General features: G+C 38.0%; 1 protein-coding gene across 1 annotated transcript; it reads left to right on the top strand.

Moving 5' to 3' along the window:
• Nucleotides 1–6,367: 6,367 nt before the first annotated feature.
• LECT2 (leukocyte cell derived chemotaxin 2) lies at nt 6,368–14,390 on the top strand. Its single transcript, XM_036845432.1, has 4 exons — nt 6,368–6,628; nt 8,059–8,155; nt 9,632–9,768; nt 13,959–14,390. Exons 1-4 carry the CDS (start codon nt 6,583–6,585, stop codon nt 14,123–14,125), a joined length of 447 nt encoding a protein of 148 aa, XP_036701327.1. The 5' UTR covers nt 6,368–6,582; the 3' UTR covers nt 14,126–14,390.

Below are 14,390 nucleotides of genomic sequence, written 5' to 3'. Positions count from 1 at the left end.
ATTCTGACAAGGGTTCCAAGACAATTAAATGGGGGAAATAATTGTCCTTTTAATAAATAATGCTGAGAGAACTATCTACATACAAAAGAAAAATGAATTTGGACCCTCTACTTCATACCATATTAAAAAATTAACTCGAAATAGATAAACCTAAATGCAAGAGATAAAATTATAACATTCATAGAATAAAACATAGGCATAAATCTTCATGACCTTGGATTAGATAATGGTTTCTTAGATATGATATCTAAAGCACAAGCAGCCAAAGGGGAAAAAAAAGATACATTTAATTTCATTAAAACTAAAAACTTCTATGCTTCAAAGGACACTATCAAGAAAATGAAAAGACAACACACATGGGAAAAAATATTTGCAAATCATCTATCTCACAAAGATCTTGTGTCCAGAATATATAAAGAACTCTTACAACTCAACAATAGAAAGATAAATAATCCAATTAAAAACTGGGATTTTAATAGGATTTAAATAGATATTTAACAGAGGAAGAAAACATACAAAAGGGTAATAAGCACATGAAAAGATGTCCAACTTCCTTGGTTATGAGAGAAATGCAAGTCAAAACCACTATTAGATACTACTTTACATCCACTAGAATAGCTATAATTAAAAAGACAGATAATAACAAGTGTTGGTGAGGATGTAGAGAAACTGGAACATTTAAACATCGCTGGTGGGAATGTAAACTGATGTAGCCACTTCGGAAAACCATTTAACAGTTCCTCTAAAAGTTAAACACGGAGATACCATATGACCCAGCAATCTCACTCCTAGGTATATACCCAAGAGAACTGAAAATATATGTCCACACAAAAACTTGTACGTGAATGTTCATAGCAGCATTATTCATAATAGCCCAAAGTGGAGACAATCCAACTGTCCATCAACTGATGAATGGATAAACAAAATGTAGTATATTCATTCAGTGACATATCATCCAGTCATAAAAAGAAATATAGTACTCACATATGGTAAAACATGGATGAACCTTGAAAACATTATGCTAAGTGAAAGAAGCCAGACACGAAAGATCACATATTCTATGATTTCATTTACACGAAATGTCCAAAACAGGTATGTCCATAGAGTGAAAAAGTAGACTAAGAGTTGCCACGGGCTGGGGAAAGTACGGAATGAGGAGTGGCTGCTAATGTGTCAGGTTTTTCATTCTGGGGTGATGAAAATGTTCTAGAATTAGTGGTAATGAGTGTATGATTTTATGAATACACTAAAAACCACTGAATTATATATTTTAAAAGGGTAAATTTTAAGATATGTGAATGAAATCTCAATTTAAAAGAGATCAAGTATGTTAGCAGATATAAAAACACACATTATATTTATATGTATATAAATATATACAAAAGTATACTGTTGTTATGCCTCTTCCTTTTGCCCCATTTCCAAATCCTAAAGAAATATTGACAACCTGTGTCACCATGTTTATCCTGTGGCTTTTTGTGTTACCTGGCCCACCTCCAGATACTCCTGGTTGAAAAACACGGGCCGAGGGAGCCAGAAAGGGAATCAAGGAGCAAGATGTTTATGGGCCCATTTGGTGTCACTGAAGACAGAAACATTTTCTAGTCCATTTTATCACAGAAAAGGAAAGAGACTTCAGACGGACCACACAGTTGGTTGGAAAAGCCCTTAAAATTCTTTACCTCTTTTTGCTCTCATTCCACATTCATCAAACCACTTTCCCAAGGGTTTTAACACCAAGAAGGGCGCATATTCTCCCATTAGAGAGGAATCACTTCCATTGAAAGTCATCTATTTGTCTGTCTGTCTGTCTGTCTGTCTGTCTATCTATCTATCTATCTATCTATCTACCTACCTACCTACCTACCTACCTACCTACCTACCTACCTACCTACCTATCTATCTCTGTGTGCATTTGGCTTCCTGTAACTTGATGAACTTGAATCACTCTCCCTGAGTTTAAGTCTTAGACAATGAAAAAACTAAGGGCCAGACTCTGGATTAAGGTAAATTCACCTCAATCAAGGATGATAAATAGATTTTAATCTATATGCTAACTGACCGGGCTGGCACCATGATCTTGGACTTCAGACTCTAGAACTGTAAGAGAGAAATTTCTGCTGTTTATGAGCAACCTCGTCTATGGTGATCTGTACAGCAGCCTGAACAGACCAAGACGAACACAAAATATTAACATATCAGAATCAATCTGTTCATAAACTCCTGCAATTTGGCCAGTATTATCACTTTGATATTTCAGCACAAGTTCACTACCTACCTCGTCGGAAGCAGAAGACAGAGTTACAGAGAAGCAGAGACAAGACAGGAGGAAACAACTGAGCCTTGCAACTGGGTGAGCTCTTACATTCCTTTATCTCAAGCTTTTCTAACAAGAGATGAGAATGATGTGCTGAGAGTAACTTTTAGTAAATCTCAATATAGTAAAATATAGGAAAAATAGTTTTATTACCACTGCCCTCAAATTTGAATTATAGCCAGTTTTGAATTTCTCCTCATCCTGAGCCTCCCTTCCTTTGGTGAAAGTACTACGAAAAGTAAAATGGTCAAGGCATGAGGCCTGGGATGGGGCAGTGGAGGTGGTAGGAGGTGGGGGTGGGTAGGAGAGAAATGTGAGATCAACTTACAATGCTGAGAGCTGACTACTTCTGGCAAGAGTTAAATGCCCGTCAGTAATTGTAGCCCAGTAAGAATTTATACTTCCACATGTACTTCTTTATGAAGTATAGCTCAAAGAAGATACAGGTCTCTTTCAAAGCTGTCTACTGGGCTTCCCTGGTGGCTCAGTGGTTAAGAATCCGCCTGCCAATGCAGGGGACACGGGTTCGAGCCCTGGTCCGGGAAGAGCCCACATGCCGCGGAGCAACTAAGCCCGTGAGCCACAACTACTGAGCCCGTGCTCCGCAACGAGAAGTCACTGCAACGAGAAGCCCGCGCACCGCAACAAAGAGTAGCCCCCGCTTGCCACAACTAGAGAAAGCCTGGGCGCAGCAACGAAGACCCAATGCAGCCAAAAATAAATAAATAAATAAATTTTAAAAGCTGTCTATTAACAGATAAGTGTTTCTAGTCAAAAGATCTCTAATATGTAGCAACCATCTGATCATTCCTCATAATCACTGATTATACACAAAGAACAATGGCAGTGCCTTCTGGCCCTGGGATCCTACTCCAAAATGGACATTTGCCAGCCTTGCTCAGAACAAATGTTCAGTTAGCTAGCTTATATCTGCTTTAATTCCCTTATTATTTCCCAAGACACAATGGAGTTTAATTATTGTGTTCAAAAGTACTGAGAGCTGGTGATTTTCTGATGTAAATTAAGGAATATAGTCCAGGTTTAATATGCTAATGCCCATCGTGATGTTTTTAAACAGGTCAGTAATCACCTAGACAAATTTAATTCAACATGTTCTTAATTCTAGTTACAAACAAAATATTGGGTATACCTCAGATCACAGTTTTGCAACCTTGGCACAATAGACATTTGCGGCCAGAGAATTCTTTGTCGTGGGGTCTGTTCTGTGCCTGGTAGGATGTTTAGCAGCACCCCTGGCCTCTATCCACTATGTTCCGACAACACCCCTGTAGCTGTGACAACCAAACATATCTCTAGACATTGCCAAATTCCCTAAGGGACAAAACCATCCCGGGTGAGAACCAATGCTCTGGATAAATGACAGATGCCTAAGAGAGAATGTCTTTAGATGATTCTAACACAGCAAAACTTACCCACTTCCCCATAGGTTTGAATCCCAGATCTGCTACTTCCTCCCTGTATGATCTTGAGTGAATTTACCTACTCAAGCTGTGCCTTTGTTTTCTCCTCTGGAAAATGGGAATTACAATAGTACCTGCAACTCAAGAGGCGTAAATAAAATGATCCACTTAGCAAATAGCAAGCACTCAGTAACTGCAGGCTGCCGTTATTGCTATTGTTAATATTTTCATCCCAATTTCAGCTTTTCGAGGTCCTCACTCTGCAATCAGTGAGCTAGGGCTCTTAGGATATTCAGCTGGAGATTAAGATTCTGACTGAGGGACAGTTGGTCTTTTGAACAAGCAATATGACGCAGGTGGTAAAATATGGATTTTGGAGAAAACTGGGATCTAATTCTCATTTCCTTGGGATTTTCAAATCTCACACTTCCCACCTTCACGAACATTATCCTCAAAATAGGGCTGGTAGTAACATCAACATCGTGTGTGAAAATTAATGACGAAACCTATATTTTTAAAACTGCTCTGAAAATTACTGCAACGTGGAGCTGGTGGCCGTGAAAATGCTGCTCCCAGGGCCTCCCCTAGGGAGCGTAATTGACCAAGGTCCCCAGCTTCTGTGCTTTGAAATCCACCACCTCACTTGCACCAAAGACCATGCCTCCATCTGGCTGCTCCCCATCAATGACTGCATTGGAGGGAGGATACTAAGGTAGGTCTGTTCCTGGGAGACCCAGCCCTCCTCTGTCCCTGGCTCTAGTGAGAATGAAATAAGATAAGCAGTGAGCAGGGTGTCTGACACATACGCTGCACTACACAGCGCGTGGCACTGTAGTTAAAAACACCAGCCCAATTCCATATGTTAATTCCTCACTTTTGTTCTTAGAGATCCCAAGAAAGAAAAAGCATGTTTGGATTTAATAGTATCACCTTATGGTTTGTGATACTGTTGCCAGACACAGTCCCACAAATCTAAGCATTTATACATTTTATGTGAACATGTGTTTGATTTTACGTTTTGATGGATTAAAATGCATACATGTTTAAACCAAACAGAACGCAACCCAAAGGAAAAAAAAACAATTTGGATTTGCTGGCACTGTTTTTCCTCTAGTACAGAGACTCAAGTTCTTTGATATAGTAAATGAATAGGCAGTCCGCACTTTACACACGAGATGCCTCCTTGAGAGACTGTGTGTGAAGTAAAAAGTGGTATATACTCTAACTGGTATTGTTTAGTTACTGCTCCTTAACCCACCATCCCAGAACTCACCGGCTTCAAATGACAACCAGTTATTCTTGCTCACACATTTGTGGGGCGTGCTAGGCTGGCTTCAGGGGGCTGACTTGGCTAGTGTGACTGCTCCACGTGACCTGCATTCTCTTCCCAAGGCCAGCAGGTGAGTCTGGGAACCCTCTCCTCACAGCGATGGCAGAACACAAGAAGGCAAATGGAAAGACACAGACCCTGTAGGACTCAGGCTCTACGGACACACTGCCACTTCTGCTTCGTTTTATTGGTCAAAGCAAGTCATATCACTGAACTACAAATCAAAGGTTGGGAAAGCTCCTCTGCCCCCAGTGAGACACAGCAAGGGCGCTGATGCAGGGAGGGGTAAAGAACCAGGGCCACAATCTCAGTCTCCTGCAGACCCTGACAAATTACTTAAATAGGGATGCTTCCATAGAAAATTCCAGGGCCTCAATTAATATTAAGCATAAAAAGGCAGAGGTGCTAATACATGTTTGGAATATACAGAAAAGTAAAGAGAATAATATAACAAATACCCATGTACTGACCTTCAATAATTAATAAATTAATGTTTAAACATATTTGCTTCTGATCTTTTTCTTTTTTATAAAGTATTTTAGAGTTTAAGCACTTTGCATATCCTTTCACAATTCTATTTCTCTCCCTCCTCAGAGGTAGCTATTATCCTAGAGTTAGTCTGTGCACATTTTTGTATTTTTACTATACATGCAGCTATTCACAAAGATAATACATTTGCTTTCAAAATTTAATAAGTGGTTAAATTTAATCCTGTGTATAGCATTTTAAAAGTAGCTTTTTTATTCAAAAGTGTTCAACAGTAGATCTAGCTGTTTTAAAACAGACTGCTTTCATTTGAACTGTTAAATTATATTCCAAATGTTATTATTATACCCCATTGTATGACTCTATCCTAAGTCATCTTTTCCTCTACTTATGGATACTTTGGACGTTAATTTTACATTGTTACAAACAAGCAAACATTTAAAATCCTATATTTAAAGGAAAGAAATATAATTTTATCAAAATAGTAAAATTATTTGCAAACATTATACAGATGAAACATAACTGAACTGATGATCCAAAGAACCCAAGGGATATATACTAAAGAATATGTTATAGAGGGTCATACATTATTAATGGTCTTTTCTAAAATATGTCCTACCCAGGAAATGAAAGGTAGATCTTCTAGAAGATGGTACTAAACATTCAATTTTTCACGGGATATTCTCCCACCAGTCACAGCCCAGGAAGAGTCACTCTTCACCCAGCCTTATCACTTTCTGTTAATATTTAGTCAGCATTTCCAATAAAGTTAGCTTCATCAGAACAAAAGCTTTTATATAGGTCCTACATGTGAGCCAAACAGCTATCCATGGAATATTAGAATCTGACTCCCCCCGTTCTCATATTTGTTTTGTGTGTCTCATACCAAATTAAAGATATGAGAGATGCAGCATTCTAAGGCTAAATAGCTAGAAAATACTAATTCAAACTTGAGTATTCTTCAAAGAGAGCATAGGGGCAATCCTAAGTATCAGAGGAAGAAGCATCCTAAGGGAGACCAAAGCCAAATGTTTTCCACAGGAATCCTCCTTCTGGCTGTTTCGATTTCACCTGGTAAGTCAAAATTACAATTTTAGAATCTTGGCTGACTTTTGAAAACTGATTTCAAGGATAGATTTAAAAGTCATTAACATCACAATCACAACAGAAACTTGTCTATTTGGTTATTAAAAATGGAACAGGAAGGATACACGGGGGAGAGGGGTGGTCCTCAATGATTTCCACCTGAATGTTCTGTTTCTTTCATGAGAGAAATAGAAAAGTCTTTCCGTCTTAGTCTAGGACTTAATCGGAACAAAATTAGAAAATAAAAAGTTTGCATAAGAATCTGATTTATAAAACTCCTGATACAGAGATTAGTATGGATTAGGACAAGGGGAACTGCCAGAGCAGAAGAGAAAATGAATAAATTAATAAACTGTCTAATATATGTCTCAATTCTGAAGGATAGATATTAGTTGCCAAAGAGATTTGAAGCTTGGCTCCAAGGTATAAGACTTACGAAACCCACCTTTTAGAGGTATATTCAAGAATATGCTTAATGGCCATATTCTGTAGCTTCTCTTCATAACACATATATTAATGAATAGCAAAATATCTTTAAATAAAATCAACAACCAAATTAGCAGATTCTTGCTTTTGCTTCTGTTTTTGTTAGTCTGTCCTGACGTAAAAGGACGAGTTTCTTAACGCATCTCTCTGTGAACGTTAACAATTGGAAATCCAGGAAATCTAATTCAAATGAATATTTATCAAGTGCCTACTCTATTAAAGAGAAGTTACACTAAAAACAAAGTTTGCACAAAATACACAGAGAGCCAGCGCCCTCCTCCATGTTTTACTGCTTCATAATTTTTCAAATAATTGTTTTACTCCCTTCTCCACTTTCTCTTCTCACTCCACTCTAGGCTAAATTAGTTTGACATGTTCTTATTTCTAAGAATCTCCTCTTCTATGTTTGCAAATATGAAAGAGATTTCGTGTTAAATAAACTTTGCTAGTGCAGAGTTTGCTTCTGCTTTAATTCAAACATTTTCTTGGATTTGATTATCATGACTAGCAATAAAGAACATTTCAAAGTTACTTTAGAATTTCTAGAATTATTTCTTTGAGCCATGCTGTTTATTTTGTTTAACCTGAACATAGTGGTCCCCATGCCAAGTCATGAGCAAAAAAAAATTGAAAAGCGCAATGTATACCATTGTTTAATGAATAATCTGAAACAAACTATAACGATAAAGGTAAATGCTTATAAAGAAACACACAAATACTCTACATGTCATAAAACAGACTTCTGTGACCAGGGGAAAAGCCCATTTTATAGCTGAATCAGGAGTTAAAGGAAGACCACCCCTTAAACTACAGAAAAATTAGAGAGAAAGTATAGTGAAAACAGAATTTTTCAATCTACTGGGAGACACAAGGATAGTAGAGATTGGGAATATGTGCTCAGGAAATGTGCTTCTCCTGTTTCTCCTTTTTAGCACTGGCTGGGCCATGGGCTACTATATGTGCTGGCAAGTCTTCCAATGAGATCAGGACATGTGACAGCCACGGCTGTGGCCAGTACACGGCTCAAAGGTAATGGAGTTTCACACATAACCATATCCTCTTTTGGCTCTTAACCTCTTTGCTTAGTGTCCTTGCCCGAAGTTTCTTCAAGTGCTCACCATCCTTTCCCTTCCGACAGCAGGAAAATTCAGATATAACCAGTTACATTACCATGTTTGGAGCAACTTCCAAGAACAGGGCGTCAACTCTGGGCTCTGAATTAGGAACAGAGCACTGAACAAGGGCAAGAGAGAGGAGAGCAGTGTTTTCTCTCAATGTTTTCACACGTTGACTCATCTCACCTGGCTTTTCCAAGGGGAAAGCCAAACATTACTGTCCCATTTTACAGATGAGGAACTTGAACTGTGGCACCAAAGGGTTAAGGGACTTGCCAAACACAGTTGGAGGTGGTGAAGGTTGGACTAGAATTCAGGCTTTTGGATCCTCTTCCCATCAAACCATGGTGTTACTGACCCAGGCTCTGGGAGGTGAACACCAGAGGCTGGCCCTAAGCAGGTAATCTCTTCCAGACAGTGAGGGACACACTTGTGAACTTTCAACAGTGCACAGTACTACCTTGGGAGTGCCACTTTCTGATGAAATAGCCATGTGTCCAACTGTATCACTGATCTCCATCCTAATCACAGAACAACTCTCACTCACACAGATACTACTTACAAGCAACCTCACATACCTGGAATAGGGCTAAGAGACAGGACATAGGGGAAAGTGGCCTCTGAATTGCCAAAATTAAGACTCAATTAGTTCATACCCTAAACTTTATGCACTTGACTCATACAATAATTTACTGGCTCCTCACTTGGAATCTGCTCAATGTTGCTTTACACATAATGCTAACAATCCTAGTGAATCTGACTTTCAGGTAGACTATTAGAAGGGAGAAGAGGCTGGTGGAGAACTGGCATAGTGTCAACAGTGAGGACTGTTGGAGACAAGAAATCTCACAACCTGGGATCATTCTGTGTTTGTGCTCCACACACTTTAATAAATGCAGGAGGTATCACTCACTATATTAAAACCGTACACAATAAATGATGTTTATAATGACTTATGGATCATTGGGAGAAAAGTAAGACTAGGGTAACATATGATTCTTTTATAATAGGTTCCCATAAAAAGTCATCTCTTTTCTAAGTGGTCTTGCAGGGGTCAAAATTCAGGTATCTATAAAATTTACTTACATGGATTGCCTCATTTCCCCAAAATGCCATATAATAATAATGGTTAACATTTTTAAAGGCTTCCTGTGTTTTACTATCTTAAATGTTTTAACCTTTATAACATGGTTATTACAACCTGCAGAAAAGGAGGTGAAAATTGGGTAAACAGAGTGACGAAACCTGGGACACTCCAACACGTTCCAGCAGCTTCAATTTTTGATACCCTGGTCTGGGAACAGTGGGCTAACACCATGTTCCTGGGCAATAAAATTCCCAGGGCAGTTCCTCAGTCTGTTCATTCTTATTTACATCCTGGAAATCATAGGCTTCACCGGGGTGTGGATGTCTTGTGCTCGGATGGATCTACTGTGTATGCACCTTTCACCGGAATGATTGTGGGCCAGGAGAAACCTTATAAAAACAAAAATGCCATCAATAATGGTGTCCGGATCTCTGGAAGAGGTAAGGGGTGGTGTATATACCTGGAGCACATACTGGAGATGTTTGATGCTTATTTATTTAATGCGTATTCTATACAAAGACGTTTCATTCTTTCTTCAAAGTGACAAAACCTAGGACCTAAAGGACTAGGGTACCAAACTAAAACAGCCCATGCATTTTCAAAGATGTTCCACCACTTTCCCTGAAGTCATCTTCTTTATGCATACACTCCCCACCTAACTCTATAGTTGACTGAAGGGCTTTCTTCTTGAGGCCCATGTGGCTTTGCTTAACAATCTACAAGCAAAATCACTTTAGCATTACAGTATTATCTATAATGAATAGACGCTTTCATTCACCAAAATCCCACAATTCGAAAATGTTGGCATTTCTGCAAGAGTTGATGGGAACTATTTTCAAATGCTCTATGTTCTAGGTAAAGCTGGGTCTCCTGGTACTCCAGGTACTGGGTTTATTGTTTGGTTGTTTTAATTCTATTGACGTAGAACATACACACAGCAAAGTGCACAAAGCAAAAATGGCCAGCTCCATGAATTGTCACAAAGTGAGCACACCGGTGTAGCCTGTTGGTTACACCAGATCAAGAAAAAGAATAGCAGCAGCAGTCCAAAGACCCCTTGTGCTACCTTTTAGTCATAATTCCCAGCAAGGGTGATTACTATCCCACCACATATTAGCTTTGCCTGTTTCTGAAAATGATTTAAATAGAATTAATCAGCATGCAGTCTTTTGAGTGGGGCTTCTTTTACTCCACATAAGGTTTGTGAGATTCATTCATGTTTTTGCATGTAGTTTAAGTCCCTTCATCCTTATTGATGCAGAGCATTCCATTGTATGCATATATCTTCACCTATTTAATCATTCTTCTCTAAACGGACACCTGGGCAGTATCCAGTTTTAGGCGATTATGAAAATGCTGCTATGAACTCTCTGTACATTTCTTTTCATGAACATAAACATGCATTCCTGCTGGGAGTGGATCTGGAGGACACTCCTCTCACTAAGGCTGTGAGAAACACTTTGTGAGGGAGCCCACATCCTTGAGGAGCTATCCAGTGGCTATCCTCTCTAGGCCTGAAATGACAAGAGGAACTACTGCCATTGAATTGAGCCTACTTAGCAGCCAAGGCTGGCACGGTTATCCAACAGGGAGCAGAGCTGAAGCAGTAATCAGATACATCAGAAGCAGAGACCCGTGGCATTGTCTAGTTAATCATGGTGACCTAGAACTGAAGACATGGGCAGCCTACTAAAGCCTTATTTGATTTGTATAAATGGAAACACTCTAGGTCTGATAAACAAAATTATGACTTCAATCATGACAATAATGGGTCTCAAAACCTTCCTCCCAACACCATCAACCCATTCCCAGACTTGAGCCAGTTCACAGTCCCAGAGCCCCTTGAATGAAAGGGAGGCTGAGTCCTTCTGAGGAAGGGCCCTATTACAATGCCAAAAATTTACACTGTAACCCTTGCTTCTGGCCATCCCCAAAAGGACCTGCAGCCTTTTAGCAGGATGATTGTATACTGGGGAAGAAGACACTCGCTCAAAACTGACAGTAATTTCTAAAGACCCAAAAAGCCACTGTGGTCCATCAATCAGACTAGGGGCTTCTAGGGTCAGGTGATCAACATAGTTTTTTCCTAGGGTCCATCTTACAGTTGACCTAGTGCATCCACATATCCACCCTGTGGTAATTTCGCCGGTACCAGAATGCATAACTGGAATCAATATACTCAGCAATTGGCAGAACGCTGGAGGAGTGGAGTTGCTGGGTTACTTGGTATACGTATGTGCAGTGCTAGCAGGTACTGCCACCCAGTTTCCCAAAGTAGTGGTACCAATTCACAGCCCCAACAGGAGTGTATGAATGTTCCAGTTGCTCCATACACAATACTTGGTGTTATCTAGCTACCTTTCTCATTTCAGCCATTCTGATGAGTATGTAACAGTATCTCACTTAAATTTAATTTGCACTTCCATGATGGCTAATGATATTGAGCCCCTTCTCATATTTATTGATAACATGGATATTGTCTTTTGCAAAGTGCCTATTCATGTATTTTGCCCTGGCTTTTTTGCCTTTTTCTTATTGGTATGTGGGAGCTTTTTGTGTCTTTTGGATATGAGTCCTTTGTCCAATATATGTATTATAAGTATCTTCTCCCACTTTATGGGTTCCTTTTCACTTTTCTAATGTTTTTTAATAAACAAAAATTCTTATTTTTAATGCAGTCCAATTTAGTAATATTTTCCTTTACTGTTAACACATTTTTATTATCCGTTTAAGACACATTTGCCCACCCTAGTCATAAAGGTATTGTCCCTATGTTTCTGTGTACAAGCTTTATTGCTTCATCATTCATACTCAGATTTATAATCCATCTGGAATAGATAGGGATCAAAATTTCCCCCCATATCGACATCTGACTCAGTACCATTAACTTGCCAAGACCATTTTTTCCTTACTGCATTGCAGTATCTCTTGTCATAGATCAGGGTCTGAATATACATAGGTCTGTTTATGGTCTTTCTATTGTGTTTCACTGGCCAGTTTGTCAATCTTCCACAAATACTGCACTGTCTTAATTACCATAGCTTTAAAATACATCTTGATATGAATAGTATAAATCTTCCAACTTTGATCTTCTTTCAGACTGTCTTGGCAATTCTTGGGTTATTTGCATTACCAAATAAATTACAGAATCAGTTTGTCGATCTCCACCAAAAATCTTGCTGGGACTTTGGGTTTGCATTCATCATACAGGATCAAACCGAGAAGAACTGATATCTTAAAAGTAATGAAAGTCATCCAATCAATGAACTTGTTAAATTTTCCATTTATTTAGGTCTTCTTACACTGTTGTATTAGTAGCTTAATTAGAGTTGTATTAGTATCAATGTAGAGGTCTTGCACATATTTTTGTTCAATATATGTACATAAAATGCACCTTATTAATTTTCCATAGATCTTCTATAGCAGTACTGCCCAATAGAAGTATAATAAAAGCCACATATGCAATCTTTTCAGTAATCACATTAAGTAAAAAGAAACAGTGAAATTAATTTTAACAACACATTTAACTTAATACTTCCAAATTATTATTTCAAAATGCAATTAATATAAAAATTAGTAATATTTTACTTTTTGGGGAGTACTGTCTTCAAAATCCAGTGTGTATCTTATACTTAAAGCACATCTAATTCAGATTAGCTATTTCAAGCACTGACTAGCCACATGTGGGTAGCAGCTACTGTGTTGGACAGGACAATTCTATAGCCTTACTTCTGTCTTCTGTCCACTTGACCTGTTTTCACTGATGCAAGTGTGTTGAAGTCTTCTGTCACTACTGGGTTTCTATCTATTTATCCTTGTACCTCCTGTATTCTCTCCTTTATACAGATGGTTTCTGTGTTATTTAGTGCATGGATAATCATATCTTCATTGGATTTAGCATTATACATTGTCCTCCTTTGTCTTGTTTCAATGCTTTTTGGCCTGAATTTCACTCTCTGGTAACAGGATCATAATCCTTGCTTTCCTTTTTCCTTCCATTTACAAGGCAAATCTTTTCCAGTCCTGAATTTTTAGCTTTTCAATTACTGTTTCATTGTATACAGCATAGAATTGCATTTTACTTTCCAAGCCAATAGGAAAATCTTTTTCCTATATGAATTAACATTTATAGATACAACTCATATATTTGGTCCAAACACTGTCATTATTTTATGTTGTAATTATGGTAATATAATGGTATTATCTCTATTTCTCTATTTGATGGGTCTTGTTTTAAATTTTTCTTTTGATATTTAAAAAGATTTGTATTCTTGTGCCTGTTATTTCCATTTTTCTTTGTCTTTAAAGTCTATTAGTTTTATTGGAATCTGTCTTGGAGCTGACATTGTTCTGGGTCAATTTTCTCAGTTACCTGGTGTTTTTCTGCTATTCTTCAATGCCTTTTAAAACACTCATTTGAGTCTATTCTTCCTTAGGCATCTTGTAATTTTAATCTTCATTTCTGATATGATTTTGTCATTTTCTTCTACTCCCTCATTGAGTTTAATCAACCGTCCTTTCTTTTTGTATTTTTTTATTCATTTCTGGTTTGTTTTTTTTTTTTACAATTTCTGATTCAAGGCTACTAAAACCCAGATAATGAATAATTTTACTACTTCTTTTCTTTTAGGTTTCTGTATTAAAATGTTCTACATTAAGCCAATTAAATATAAAGGTTCTATCAAGAAGGGAGAAAAACTGGGCACTCTATTGCCCTTGCAGAAAGTTTATCCTGGCATACAATCTCACGTACACATTGAAAACTGTGACTTGACAGATCCTACTGTGTACCTATAGATGGAAGACAAATAACCAGATCTTCTAAAGAGAGCCATCTTCTTAAAACCTGGGTGCATATTCTGCTTTTCAAGAAACCTGTGTTCAAATAGAAACATGATGAATGCAAGAAAGAAAAAAGCATGTTGATTTCAACTCATTGCCACTTTGATGTTTTGAGGGTCAATTAATCCCTCAGGTCTGATCTGTAATCTATGGGATCTGGGGTGTGTTTTTTCTTAAAGATTTCTCAGTCCTGAATACATAAGATAAATAAACATATGAA

Source organism: Balaenoptera musculus, chromosome 3 (assembly GCF_009873245.2).
Source record: "Balaenoptera musculus isolate JJ_BM4_2016_0621 chromosome 3, mBalMus1.pri.v3, whole genome shotgun sequence".
In the NCBI taxonomy this organism is placed as follows: Eukaryota; Metazoa; Chordata; class Mammalia; order Artiodactyla; family Balaenopteridae; genus Balaenoptera; species Balaenoptera musculus.
This window is presented reverse-complemented; position numbering and strand designations above follow the sequence as displayed.

What these genes read in the sequence shown, in the direction of transcription:
- LECT2 (XM_036845432.1), top strand. Translation starts at nt 6,583, where the DNA reads ATGTTTTCCACAGGAATCCTCCTTCTGGCTGTTTCGATTTCACCTG. An exon ending in GGCTGTTTCGATTTCACCTG is followed by an intron (nt 6,629 to 8,058) that starts GTAAGTCAAAAT and finishes TCTCCTTTTTAG; the next exon opens with CACTGGCTGGGCCATGGGCT. An exon ending in GGCCAGTACACGGCTCAAAG is followed by an intron (nt 8,156 to 9,631) that starts GTAATGGAGTTT and finishes TGGAAATCATAG; the next exon opens with GCTTCACCGGGGTGTGGATG.